This window comes from Thermobia domestica, chromosome 1 (assembly GCF_964235325.1).
Source record: "Thermobia domestica chromosome 1, izTheDome1.hap1.1, whole genome shotgun sequence".
Taxonomy (NCBI): Eukaryota; Metazoa; Arthropoda; class Insecta; order Zygentoma; family Lepismatidae; genus Thermobia; species Thermobia domestica.
Window position 1 is genome coordinate 323215880 of NC_137454.1, and position 15335 is coordinate 323231214.

Below are 15335 nucleotides of genomic sequence, written 5' to 3' on the forward strand. Positions count from 1 at the left end.
AAAAATTTCATTTCGCTGCTTCTCACTCGTATATGTTTGAGCATTTTATGATCAAAATCGTTTTCATATGTTCCGATTGCCTTTCGTGTAAGTTCAGGTATTGATGTGTAATGTGTCCATTATTAATGTACTTCGTTATTTCAGCAACCTTGGCAGACAATGGGAGATTGAAGAACGTTGACGCTGTCATTAATGCATTCAAAACTATTATGTCAGCTCATCGAGGAGAGGTGCCATGCGAAGTTATAACTGCTAAGGTAATTGTAAATTTGGTTTAACTTAATATGTGTAGCTACTGTTACCAGAAAGTTGGAGAAAACTGAAAAAACTAATGTCTCACGAATTCTGAAAAGTCTGAAAAACATGAAGTTATTTATTTATTTTTATATATTTGACCTTAAATGTTCTCACCAAAACATTGGCTATTACATGGACAACGGAGGGAACTAGAGCGAGGATCAAACACGGACCTCTGCATAGTACTACGCCCAGTCCATAGGTTAGCCACCGGATTTGAACGATTCAGCATTGACCTCTAGGGACTGATTGAGTAGCTTAGTAGTTAATACAGAGGCGCAGTAGACTGGAGAGCTGCAGGTTTTCACTGTTTGAATCTTTGCAATTTTTTGCAGTGTTCTTTGTTGTTGCTCATAATATAACTATGATATTTTAAGGAGAGGAGGGAGAAAGGAATAAACACTTTTGTATGTTTATTTAATCATATGATTTGTAAAAAAAGAAAGAAAAAAAGCACACGACTACTTGACCAACTCTAAATTAGGATCATTTACTTCAAATAGTGGTATTTCATTATAATTATAGTCTAAATTAAACACTCAGGAAAAAAAAAAAAAAACATAAGCAGCCCCACGAAATGCTAACTGCTGAGAGTTCTTGCAAACTAAAAGACCAAATTGAGCGTAATAACAGTCGAAAATGATAAAACAAGTAATAAGAATCATGTCCGTTGTGTACTCCATGTAGTGGTGACATTTTTCATGTTCATTAAGGTTATGAGACACGATTAGTGTGATTGATTAAGTCATGGGAGTACATAAAGTTCAAACATATAACTAGGTTAAAAGATTATGAAAATGTAATTACTTTCTTCGTTGGTGGTGTCCATTACAAGTTGACATGTTAAAGTTTCGCTGAAACTTTTTGTATGAGAATATCTGCACTCATTGTTCCATATTTTCTTTTGTGTGTGGTATTGCAAGATGAATTTTGCATCAACAGTTTTCGTATGACGTGACAGATTTCAATATGCTTTCTATTGTTACCTAAATGTTGAAATGAGGTACCTAATTGATCCTATCTAGTATGGTTTTGTTGGGAATTGAAAGTGTTACAACTGGAAGAACTTAAGTTTGACACCAATTATGCAAACTTTAGAAAAAGAAGAAGTAGCATGTTGTTGATGGGTAATTAAGATTGGACGGAATAATTGTGGCTCGATATTAGAGAGAGTTGTATGATTGTAGTGATACGTGGTAGTAATTAGACGTGTGATACGTTAAAGGATTGAGTTATAATTGTAGTTATATGCAGTTTAGTAATTGTTCATCGCAATAAGTTAAGCCTAACAATTTACTACTTCAACCACTTTATATATAGAGTTGAATTTTTTTTTATCACTATCAAGTTTGATTTTTTCTTTTCCTAAAATCATTCAATAAACATCTTCTATCAAGTTTTAAACATCTGCATTACGTATTGTATTACAAAATACGTCTTCCCCAAGGGATAATTTACAAAGTAACATTGTAGACTGTACAAAATCAAAAGCATATCGTTTGCTAATATGTCACTAGGACGCATATTTTACACAAAGAAAAGAAATAAGACGATTTTTGGGTGGAAATTGGTATAAAGGCACCCATGGTTACCTGTTGTTTGGCGCCCTCTACACGTTCAGCATTACTCCTGATGCGCTTTTGAGAATCAGCTGACATAGTGCGATAAGAGACGCGCGGGTGTGAACGTCTTTGAGCTATTGTGTGGGCCATGCCTCGTAGAAAATTGTTGTTGAGTGAGGAACAAGCACGTGGTTGTGCGTACAAGGACATGGGCCTGTCAACTCGGCAAATTGCAAAACAGCTAAATCGTTCAAGTTATGCTGTTGATAATTACGTTCGATTGGGCGCACAATACGGAAAGAACGGAAAGTATGATAGAACGAAAAAACTTTCGGAGGCTACGAAACGGTTAATTGTGCGCAAGGCAAGGGTCGGAAATATATCATCTTAACAAATTGCTGCTGCTTGCAACTTACCTGTCACATCCAGAAGAGTGCGTCAAATTTTGAATCAAGATCCACATCTTATATTCAAGAAACGAAAGTGTAACCCCCCCCCCCTTTAGTGCGACGCACAAGCAGGCGCGACTCCAGTTTGCGGAAACACATATGTCGTGGACATCCGAATGGAATCACGTTGTGTTTAGTGATAAGAAGAAGTTCAATTTAGATGGTCCGGATGGTTTTCAATACTATTGGCATTACCTTAGGAAAGAGGAACAAGTGCAAATGAGCAGAAATTTTGGCGGAGGGAGTGTTTTGATTTGGGCAGCGTTTTGTGTTAAAGGTACTACCATGAGCAAAATAAATGACGCGTCTCTTTATTTTGAAATTTTTTGAAAATATCTTTGTTTTCTTTATATGTTCGAAATTTCGGAAGGTTTCCCCAGCAGGACAGGTTAATAACAAACCCGTTTTTAATATTTGTGTTAGACATTAGCTTAAAATAAATAAAATAGAAGCAAAAAACATTAAATCGACAGAAATCTCGAGAATTACCAACTCTGCTAAAGTGGGAAATTTTCAAGAACGCGAGGGAATTCTGCAGTTCAACACGAAGCAGCGACATCTATGTCACTGAGAGAAATGTGGATAAAATCTACAAACGAAACTTTTAACGAAATATTTCTAATATGTCTTATTTCGTGCATTATCTGCAAACTCCAAATATATGAATATATGCCAAGTATTAACGTAAAGATAGAGCAAAAAGTGGAAATTGTCTATGGAAAAGGACGAATTGGTAGCGCGACCGTAATGAAAAATCGTCTTTACCGTAGAACAGGGTCAGTTCAGGTAAGGAAACAAATAGCTCAGTTAGTTAAAGCAACTAGTCTGTATGCCGAAGGTAGCTTGTTCGAATCCAGATGGAAGTGACGTCATTTTTATTATTATGGTTATTTTATTTATTTTTTTTATGTGGGAAAGAATCAAATTGTAACATATGTATAAAATTCATGACGATACCAAAAAATCCTGAATATGCCATCCTTACATAATGTAAGGATATCTTAGTTTCTTAGTTTAAATCTTAGATATCTTAGTCTAAAGTGCTTTCTTTAGTAATTATTTGAACAACCATGTAGGAGGGGGTACGGCGTTTTATTTTGCCCCTCTCATTTCAGTACCCTTCCAACAGAAAATAATTTCTGATAAGCAGGGTAGACAAAATGAATAAGAAATATATTTACAGCATCCTCTCCCCTTTCATGATTGGAATATCACGTAGCATTTTTTTATTCTACCAAAGATGGCCCTGTGCGATTAGGGGTAGGTAACTAAAGAAATACCTAATATATAGCGCCCCTTGATTGTAATATTACCGCTTCTTTATTTGTACGAGGGAGCCCCAACAAGGTGATAAAAAGAATAGGAAAAATTTCTATTGAATCCAGTGGCGGATCCAGCACAAACTTCTGGGGGGGGGGGGAGTGAAATATTCTTTTGATGATGTGAAGCTGTCACAAATTACCACTTAACTAAACTAAACATAATAGTGGGGTGAACTGGAACCCAGTCAGTTTAAATTGATGTAAAAGTTTAATTTTTGGCTTCATATTAAAGTTTTGGTTTCAAATGAGAATTTCAGTCCCAGTGGTCAAGGATCAAATCTCGTGGGGCTCTTCAGTGTAGGCTAATACGGGCCCCTTATGAGAAAAGGCAAAAATATTAAAATGTTTATAACGTTCGAATTTTTCGTCTATTTTAAAGAAATGTTGGGCTTCGTATTAAAGTGTTGGTTCCAAATGGCAATTTCAGTCCGATGGAGAATGATCAAATCCTGGAGTCGGGGGGGCTCATCAGTATAGTGTGCTACGGCTCCATTATGGGAAAAGGCAAAAATATGAAAATGCTTATAACTTTCGAATTTTTCGTCTATTTTAAAGAAATTATTGATTTCATATTAAAGTCTTGGCTTCAAATGACAATTTCAGTCCTTGTGGACAATTATCAAATCTCGGAGGGCTCTTCGATGTAGAGGTTTCGGCTTCTTTATGGGACAAGATTCACGTAATTGATATTGCAAAATTGTTTTGTATACATTAGTGTAAACTTGCACCATTTGGTTAATTTTACCTCTTATATTTTGCAGATTTCAAATTCCAAGCATAGTTACTTCTCAAAGCTAAAAGGCACTTACTAGTTTCATTAAAAGGAAATGTCTTTTATGAAAAGTTGTCATGGAGTAGACGAACGAACAGGCACCCAAACATTGGTTGAGTCGGACGGTTGAAACTCGTTAAGCTCACTTCAATTATTATTATTATTATTATTATTATTATTATTATTATTATTATTATTATTATTATTATTATTATTATCATTATTATTATTATTATTATTATTATATTATTATTAATAATAATAATAGAGCATTCATGGGGTCCGTGGCTCGACTCCACTTCGCGCCAAGTGAAATTTGAGGTAGACAAATACCGTGTGCATGGGTATGGGTTTTCTTGGGATTTTCCATTTTCCTCCCACTTTCTTCATTTCATCATTTCATTCATCATCATTCTTCCTTAGCGTAGGTGCATAATCGTGCAACGTTAAACTAGATATTCCATTTAATTTTAATTTCAATAATAATAATAAACAATTAATTCAACTGAAAGAACTGTAATTTATGTTGACGGCAATTATCATAAATATGCAACCATTATAAAAACAATGCTTTGAGTAGAAAGATAATCCTTCCCAAGTGTTAACGAATGCGCACGAGATAAGACATGTCTCGAGAAAGAAACGAGACGCGCTTTGTGACATCCAAAAGAAGACGTAACAAATGTTTTGGACACGAGATAGCTTTTAAAATTATTTTTAAAGATCTATTCTCTCAAAAGTAGCTCTCTGCCTTAAAATTAATAACGGCATTTGTGATTTTTTTTTAAAAAATAAACAATGTCTAAAGTTAATAGTTAATTTTTCGAAAAGAAGCTTCATTAAGGGTGAACCTGAAAGATGTCCACAAACTTCGGGAGATGATTCGTGACATCAAAAGGAGACAAATAGCCCTCTTGCAGTTTTCGAGTTCAGCTTCGTTGTCGAGATACAGGGTTGCCAACTGGTCGTGTTTGAGAAACTCACTGGAAATAAATTCAACTCCAAGAATAAGCTACTACAGGTCAATTTACTTATACCATGCTGCAAGGTTAAATATTTGTTTATGAAGTGTGTACAAAATTTGCCAGTGTCCTTTCTGAGAACATCGTCGAGAAAAAGTCACCTCCAAGAATAAACTACCCCTCATAAATTTTTCTAAGAGAAATATCTGATACTGCAATATAGGGTTGTTAATTAAATATTGATTAATGAAAAATAAACAAAATTGTTAGAACCATTTTGGAGAAAATAGCTTTTTTCGATTTTCGGCTGTTAGTAAACCACACTTATTTTAGGCGGTAGGAAAACAATGGGAAAATCTCCTGTAGGAATACTATGTAAACCCTAAGTTTAAAATTTGGTGTAGATACGTTGAACGGTATGGCCTCTAGGCGAGTGCACAGAAAAATGTACCGAACGGACGGACCGGAAGGACGGGTATCGAAAAATCACATTTTCGGTATGTAGACGCCATGAAGTATGTAAATCCGTTGAAATCTGAATTTGATATACTATTTTCACAATCACCATATTTTCTTCTCTCTTTTGTCGCTCGAAAAAGAAAAGCCTGAGTTTACCACAAAAAGCTAGGGTGTTTACCAAAAAATATTCAATTACAGGGCCACCGCACTAAACTTTTTCAATTCAATTTCTTAACTGTGTTAGGCCGCAGTTGTTACTGAAGTGTGTATTTGGATAATACGAAAAAAATATTGTATTATTCAAATACATCGAATGTCAGATTATCGAATAAAAAACTTCGATTGAAGAAAATCCACACTACAAAACTAACTCACACTTTGAGCACATTTTCATTAGACATATAATAGAGCAATTAATGCAATAATTGTTTATGAAATATGAAAAAATCAAATGAGTCATTTTCGAGAAAGTCGTTCAAAAAGAACATGTCAGAAGTAACCAACCTCTTGTGCATGGTGGAAAGACTACATGCTCTTGTGAATTGTTTCGAACAATGAGTTAAGATATACTTTTGCTTATTAATGAAATATTTATTTGCGAAATTTGAACAAAATCGCCTGTCGTTCGAGAAAATTGTTGGGAAAAACCTTGACCCCCAAAATAATCTATCCGTCGTAATTGTTTTTCATAGAAATGACTTATACTAAAATATAGGGTTATTAATGAAATATTTATTTATGAATTATCAATAAAATTGTCCACGTAAGTTTTGAGAAAATCGCGAGGGAAAAATAACTCCCCGAATAAACTATCTCTTGAGGATTCTTTCAGGGCAAGCGAGTTATTCCATATTATTAGGTTTTTAATGAAATATTTATTTCTGAGTACGAACAAAATTGCTTGATTCATTTTAGAGAAAACCGTGGAGGAAAAACACCCCCAAGAGTAAACTACCCCTCGTATATTTTTTTCCAGGACAAACGAGTTTTGGCATATTGTTCGGTTATTAACGAAATATGTATTTTTGAAATACGAATAAACTCTTTTGAGTCATTTTTGAGAAAATCGCCCAGACAACACACTCCACCAAGAATAAACTACCCCTCGCATTTTTTTTTTTTTTAGGACAAACGAGTTATTTATGCCATATTGTTAAGTTATTAATGAAATATTTATTTATGAAATATGAACGAAAACACTTGAGTCCATTTTGAGAAAATCACTGAGAAAAAACTCACCCCTAAGTATAAACTACCCCTTGTAGATTTTTCTCAGATAAATGCCTTATACCACAAAATAGGGTTGCTAATTAAATATTGATTTATAAAAAAAGAAAGAAAACAAGATCGTTAGAGCCAGTTATGAGAAAATATTTTTTTTTCTATTTTCATCATACAGGAAACTACCCTTGTTTTGGGAGTAGAAGGGAAATAAAAGAAACTATAGGAAATACTATGAAAATCTTAAACTAAAATTTGGTGCAGATAAGTTGAATTTTTGGCCTTTAGGCGAGTGCACAGAAAAGTGTAGCGAACGGACGGACGAACAGATGGACATGTATCAAAAAATAACTTTTTCGGTATTAGGGGCTATAAGACGTGTAAATTCGTTGAAATCTCAAATTTGATTTTTTTTTTTCGATCACCATACTTTCTTCTCTCATTTGTCACTTCAAAGTAAAAGGAACTCAGAACTACAGATAAGAGACACCTACTTTTACACATAGACATTTATTGATTTAAAACTGTTTTAGTTTGTCATTTCACTTCCAATTGAAAGGTTTTACCATGACTAACGGCATACCAATGACGAGACGGAAGTTTTGAGGAAGTAAATGCATTCAGAAGTCTAGACTACATTACGCCTATCAGCCTGTTTTTACTTCTGCATTGTTGACAGTTGTAATTTCGTCCAAAGGCTACATGAAATAATTCTTGGTTGACGTCATTGTGTTACTATTTTAGTATTGTTCTCTTCAGACTTGGTTGAAGTTTTGTCTTAACGGTTATACATTTTTTCTTTCTTATTTCATCGTTACACAAGAATAAAATGTTCTGATGAGTGGATAGATTCGAACCTACGAACATTGAGTTTTCATTCTTCCAACACTTTACCAATGGACCAAGCTTTGTCTTCACGTCAACGCACAGTTACAGGGTTTATTACGATTTAAATAAAATGGCTGGCTGTTAGAGTTTCCTGCCCAAATATTTCGATAAAAAATTTTCATTGATTCGTAGATACGTAGAGCAATGTTTAGATACACATTTTAGGATAGTGCATTTTGGTGTATATAATAATTTCATGCCAGATAAAAGCTAGATAAGTTTTGATAAAATGTTTCATATGTAGTTCTCAATAATAGGCTTCGGGTTGAAGTTTCAAGGTTCAGCATTGACTAGAAGTTTTTGCTATTAATATCCCTTCTAACAATATTGGCAGTGGACAAAAGTTAGCCCGTGTTGAAGCTTTTTGCTCCTAATTATTTTACTTTATTATTTAACGAATATATTGAAAATTGTCAGCAGGCACGTATACAGTAATTTATTTCGGAAGGGGCCCGACTTCAATATTAGGATAAATTATAATAAAATTTTAAAAGATAATCCCAGAAATTAGGCTAAATTTACAGAAAAGTTGGGATTTCAGAGGGGGTCCGGACCCCCTGTACCCACCCCTAAATGCGTCCTTGTTTGTCAGTACCGGGTAACGTTTCCTTATTTTGAAATCCTCAAAAACTTCGGATATATAAAGGGTAAAGAGTTATTTTCGATAAAATATCACTTCAAGGAGACGCGACAGTTTTATTGCACATGGTGGTATCCCACATTCACAAGGGCAAGAATTCCTTCCCTTTCTCTGCCATTGTGCTCTATCGAAAGGTTAGGTTTGTAAAATATTACTCCTACGAACAAGCATGATTAGCAGATAGGAATACTGAACAGAACTCCACAGAAATGCATGCTGAACTTACGTTTATAGCTACCCTTTGGTGATTTGGCCTCAAGGTCAATCGAGTGGTAATTCAGTTCCGTCTCTGTTCTTGAGCCGTGTTCGTATTACTTCGAACAGTTTTGCTAATGAAAAGCATGCCTCGTAATATAACAGACTTCTTTCGCGTAAGAAATCGAAACTCAGTTGGTCAGAGCAACTAGTCTGTAAGAATTAGGTTGTTAGTTAGTTAGGAGCCCAGTACGAGTAAGGGTTTTTATTACTATTGTTTTTATCTTTTTTATGTGAGGAAAAATCAAATTGTGACATCGCGATATCAAATGTATTTGATTAGGTAGCTTTGTCTTACCTAAACTTTAAACATCAGTAACCGTCGAAATTATTTCACTAACCGATCAGTCACTGAACATTTCAAACACGTCAAACCAGTGGCATAATATGAAGGTTAACCTCTCCTCCGCAGTCCTTAGTTATGCGTCCGTACTTTCAGGTGCGTACTAAGGGCCGGGCGACTGCCCGGGGCGCCAGAGAAAGAGGGGCGCCAAAACGAGCCTCAAAAAGTAAATTTTAGAACGTGTTTTCTACTGACGTTTTTTGTTTATATTCTTGTAAAGTAGTGGCAATTACATAACCATGGAAGAAGAGAGTTTCATAGTAATAAAGGGGCTGTATCGAAAAATGGAGAGATGGCATGCAGAATAAAGAGTGGCGGGGGTGTAAGTATTGTTTGTTTGTTTGCTTGAGTTTAGCGTTCCACGGTTATGGCTTAATGGCCAAAGGAGATGTGGATACTAATTATAGTGGAATCTGAACCACTTTTATCGTTCAACAGTAATCCACCGGGAATTGGATCCGGTACCACAGAGGGGGGCGCGGTGGCTCAGTGGTAGAGCGTTCACCTCTGGTGCTTGGGGTCCCGGGTTCGATCCCAGCCTCCGCCAAGTGAACTTTGTGGTGGACAAACACCGTGCTCGTGGGTTTTCTCGGGGTTCTCCCGTTTCCTCCCACTTTCTTCATTCCACCATTTCACTCATCTCTCATTATCACCGTCTCCTTTAGCCTAACCGGCATAATCGTGGGACGTAAAACTTAAAGATTTCATTTCATTTCCGGTACCACAGAAGGCAGGCGTGCTAGCCACAAGACCAAGCGGGGGGCGGGGAGTTCGTATTGTTTATAGCGGGCCATATTGTTTGTGAAGTTTTCCTAGGTAATGAATGTCTTTTTGAAAGATGGGTTTAAAATATTAAAAACACTATGATAAAATGTAAAATATAGGCTAGTACTAGGGGGAGGGCGCCAAAAAGTCACTTTGCCCGGGTGAAAATTTGGCCTGGTCCGCCCCTGCGTACTTTCTGTATATTTTTGGCCTTGCAGCTTGTGCGGTCCCCACGCCACAGGGTTGCGGGGGCGCTATTTACGCGTATGCTTCGAACGTAATTCAATAACTGCTTAAGAAATTCTACCATCAGCGTGGAAACGGGAATATATATTTTTCTAATAGTCCCATAGAACTTTCATTCAGAACGCCAGATGCTATTAAGTAGAAGGAGGATCTGATGTTTCCTAAGTAAGTTCCTTTCAGAAAGTTTGCTATTTCTTTAACGGTGGGGGGCGCGGTGGCTCAGTGGTAGAGCGTTCACCTCTGGTGCTTGGGGTCCCGGGTTCGATCCCAGCCCCCGCCAAGTGAACTTTGTGGTGGACAAACACCGTGCTCGTGGGTTTTCTCGGGGTTCTCCCGTTTCCTCCCACTTTCTTCATTCCACCATTTCACTCATCTCATCATCACCGTCTCCTTTAGTCTAACCGGCATAACCGTGGGACGTAAAACTCAAAGATTTCATTTCATTTTTTCTTTAACGGTGATATAAATAATTATACTCATCGTTATTAGCCCGACACAAAACCATCCTGGACAAATCCCTCTAGAAAACTTTATTCTGCCTAATTTTATAAGCGACTCAACGGTGAAACACTTGTTAACGAAAGCAATGCTGTGTATACACTGCCTTGTTTCTGACAAAATATAAAGTGTTTTGTAATCTTTAGACACTTTTCCTATTCTTTTTGTCACCCTTGGTTATGTAGGGTGGCCTCGAACAAATAAAGAAGAGATAATATTACAGTCAAGGGGCGCAATAAATATATTAGGTATTTCTTTTGTTACCTAACCATAACGGCCTAGGGTCGTCTTCAGTAGAATAAAAAATGTTACGTGATATTCCATTCACGAAGGAGGAAAGGTTCCTTTAAATATATTTTTTATTCCTTTTGTCTACTCTGCTTGTCAGAAATTATATACTTTCTGTTGGGACGGTGCTGAAAAGAGAGAGAGGGGGGGAATAAAACTTCGTGCCCCCTCATACATTTTAAATTTTGTTACATGGTTGCTCAAATTATTACTAAAGAAAGCACTTTAAACCAAGATATCTAAAGTTACATTATGTAAGGGTGGCATATTCAGGAATAATAATAATAATAATAATAATAAATGTCTTTGGAGAGCCGAAATTATGTGACACGAATCATTACATGTAGAGCTTTAAGGTGAGTGGTCATAGGAGAGGAAAAAACAGGGTTTTTCTCTGTCTGACCAACGTAAAGATTATGTGCTGAAGTTAAGAAGCATAATCATTCTACAATAGGTTGCTTTTACGTAGAATATCAGTTACTTCAGTTCTCCTCCTTCGGGCTACTTACCTCATGTGGTAAATTCAAAACAATTTCAATTTAAGACAAATACATGTAAAACTTTTCTGTAATTAAAAATATATATAGGGGAAATTAAACATTTAATAGGGAAATCTGTTATCAAAGTGTCCAAAAAAGTAGATAGAAGACTATCAAGCGAGAAACATTGTGAAACTTTATAAAATTCTCCAAATTAGAATTAACATTTACTGGAAAACATTCGTTATGCACCAGTGAGCATGTAGTGAGTAGTGAGCACAGGGGAAATTATTACAAAACTGTTTGCAAACAAAAATTAGAGACACTACTGCAAGTGCGAGAACGGCAATTTTTTTTTTATGTTACAATTTGAAGTTTTCTCACATAAAAAATAAATAAAATAACCACAGTAATAAAAATTACAACGGCACTTCCATGGGGTTCGAACCCAATACCTTCGGCATACAGACTAGTTGCTTTAACTAACTGAGCTACTTGTTTTCTTACGTGAACTGAACCTGTTCTACGGTAAAGACGATTTTTCATTACGATTGTGCTAAGAATTCGTCTTTTTCCATCGGTAATTTCCACTATTTGCTCTATCTATACGTTAATACTTAGCATAGATTCATATATTTGGAGTTCGCTGATAATGCATGTAATAAGACACATTAGAAATGTTTCGTTAAAAGTTTCGTTTGTAGATCTAATCCACGTCTCTCTCAATGACATAGATGTCACTGCTTCGTGTTGAACTGCAGAATTCCCTCGCGTTCTTGAAAATTTCCCACTTTAGCAGAGTTGGTAATTCTCGAGATTTCTGTCGATTTAATGTTTTTTGCTTCTAATTCATTTATTTTAAGCTAATATCTAACACAAATATTAAAAACGGGTTTGTTATTAACCTGTCCTACTGGGGAAACCTTCCGAAATTTCGAACATATAAAGAAAATGGAGATATTTTCAAAAAACTTCAGAATAAAGAGACGCGTCATTTATTTTGCTCATGGTAGTACATCCAACATTGCATGGCTCAACACCAAAATGAATTCATCCACGTACATAGAGATGTTACAAATAGAATTGGTGCGGATGTATGAGGAGTTTGACGATCAGAACCTGATTTTCCAGCAGGACAACGATGCTATCCACAGGGCAGCAGCAACCCGACTGTGGTTTGAAGGTAACGGCATCAAGGTTATGGAGTGGCCAGCGAGAAGCCCGCATCTTAACCCGATAGAAAACCTCTCGGGAATCCTTGCGCGAAATGGTTATCGCAATGGTCGGCAATTTGGGACGGTTGCTGAGTTGAAAAACGCGATACAAGAAGAGTGGTCAGCTATTCGACTGCAACAACTAACATATCTCATAAACATAATGCCGAAGCGTATATTCCAACTCATTCAGAAGAAAGGAGGGTCAATCAAGCACTGAACATATATTTTTCATTCTGTACCGTACTCTGTATTTTTATTTTTTGCCAATGACAATGCGTGACTTTATACTAATTTCCACCCGAAAATGGTCTAATTTATATTTTTATATAAACTACGCGTGGCAGTGACGTATTATCAAACGATATGCCTTTGATTTTGTGCAGTCTACAATGTTACTTTGTAAATATATCATCTTTATCCATCCTCGGCATTCTTGCCTTCTTCTATATTCATATAAACCTCTGCCTTTATACCAATTTCCAGCACTGTAGTTAGCGTACAAGCTTTTAGCGCGGGAGACCATGGTTTGATTCCTGATAGCTCATATGGTTGGGATCCCACTGTAAGCTGTAAATCCACGTCTCATATATATGTTCGCTGCTAAAAAGGGCAGTAAACTTCAAACCAATCAACATTATACATGCATTGCAATACGGTAATACTTCTTTGCTATTAATGATTAAAAAATGATAAGTATTAAGCACTTGCTGTGATTTGCGTGACAATAAAGAAAAATTTCACTGCAGGAAACACATAGGAGTAAAAGAGACCAGGTTTTTTTCAAGAGTGTTGGTTTCAAATTACGTTAAATCATAAATGTGCAAGACGTTTTCGTACGAAGTGTTGAGTTCGTGCTTGTAAGTAACCTTACCCTTTTTACTAACGTAATAGCAAGAACTACTGAAAGAGTTCAGAATTAACTTCTAGTGACGTAATAAAAATTAGTTCTTAATACTTTCCCCTTTTTTTTCCATTTTTAATGAGACGTAAATTTTTCTGTTTTCAAAACTTACTATTAATCGTGTTTTTCTTGCTTTGTTGACATTTTATTGTGTATTGTGGTCAACAACATATTAACACGAAGGATGTTTTGCAGCCTTTGGATGAACAAATGAAGAAGGACATAGAGGGTGCTCTGCAAGGATTCATGAAACAGGGACAGAAACTACTTCTACAAACGAAGGTAGACCCATCTATAATTGGTGGAATGGTTGTTAGTATCGGAGACAAATATGTAGACATGAGTATTTCATCGAAAATCAAGAAGTACTCCGATATAATTTCAGCATCAATATAAACAGTTATAACAGCTAAGGGTGTGGACCTAGAATGTTGCAATGGGGAAAGTAAAGTCAAAGGAACGTTGAATGGTTGTAGTATTGTAGCTGATAGAATTTGTGTATATACATGTATTGAATTATTGTTATTACCAAAATAATGGCGTTGAAACCAGTCAATAAAATAAGATTAAATATCTGGTTTTATTACTAGAGTTTATTTCATTCCTCCTTCTTTGCTTCAGTCACGAAAATGTATGTCAGTTGAAATTAACAACTCACTAACGTGATTCATGCGTCCGTGTAAAATACAGTAGTACTAGCTGAACCTGCGCTCTCCACACAGCGTATCATTCACATATGAGCATGAATCTCCTTGCCATTCCTCACATCTGTACAGGTCCCTTTATGGACACAGCTGAAGGATGTCTTGATAAAATTCGGCAAGGGGTATCGTAAAGGAGAGATCTTTCTCGATTATTTTTTCAATATTTCGCACCGTTTGCAAGATTTGAGTCCACTTCCGGTTGGAGTTTCTAATTCATGTATGATCAGTGTTTTCTTTCTTCTTGCATGCAGTATGTAATAAGCGAATACATTACACACACAATTAATTATAATGTCAATGATGTATGGTGTTCATTGGACAAAAACTCCCAACAATAAGATTCATCTTAGACTGGAGAAATGGTTATCCTTCGTTTTTCATTATCATTTGGCCATGAAACAAACGCTGGAGAGATATATTAACCCCGTATACAAATGTGTGGTGTTGGAAGGTATAACTCGTAGAATATGAAGCTTTTTAAAATTTCAATACTTCCAGTGTACCCCTAGAAAATGTAATAAAGAAATAAAGGCCAATTTTTAAATATTCAATTAGAACTGAACAATCTACACAAAATTTGCAATCCATCAGTGAAACGGCATATTTTTAGAGCTTGTGCTTTCCGAGATATCATTGTCAAAAGAATTGGCCACAAACATATAAACTTTTCTTGACCACAAACATATAAACATAGCATTTTAATAGATAGACTAGCTGAACCTGCGCTCTCTACACAGCGCACCATTCGCATATGAGCATAAATCTCCTTATCATTCCTTACATCTGTACATGTCCCTTTACAGACACAAGTGAAAGACGTCTTGATTAAAAAAAAAAAAAAAAAAATCGGCAAGGAGTATCATAAAGGGGAGATTTTTTCGATTATTTTTTCTCAATATTTCGCACCGTTTGCAAGATTTGAGCCTACTTTCGGTTGGAGTTTCTAATTCATGTATGACCAGTGTTTTCTTTCTTCTTGCATCCAGTATGTAATAAGCAAATACATTACATACACAATTAATTATAATGTCAGTTATATATGGTGTTCATTGGGCAAAACGCTCCCC

At 35.9% G+C, this 15335-nt stretch overlaps 1 protein-coding gene across 1 annotated transcript in view; it reads left to right on the forward strand.

Annotated features, from left to right (window-relative positions):
- Positions 1-14137, forward strand: part of ATPsynO (ATP synthase subunit O, mitochondrial) — a 59644-nt gene extending 45507 nt beyond the window's left edge. The window contains exons 5-6 of the mRNA XM_081728905.1: positions 145-257; positions 13760-14137. Coding sequence (XP_081585031.1) covers positions 145-257; positions 13760-13960 — 314 coding nt within the window. The 3' untranslated portion in view covers positions 13961-14137. The remainder of the gene's footprint in view (positions 1-144; positions 258-13759) is intronic.
- Positions 14138-15335: the final 1198 nt, after the last annotated feature.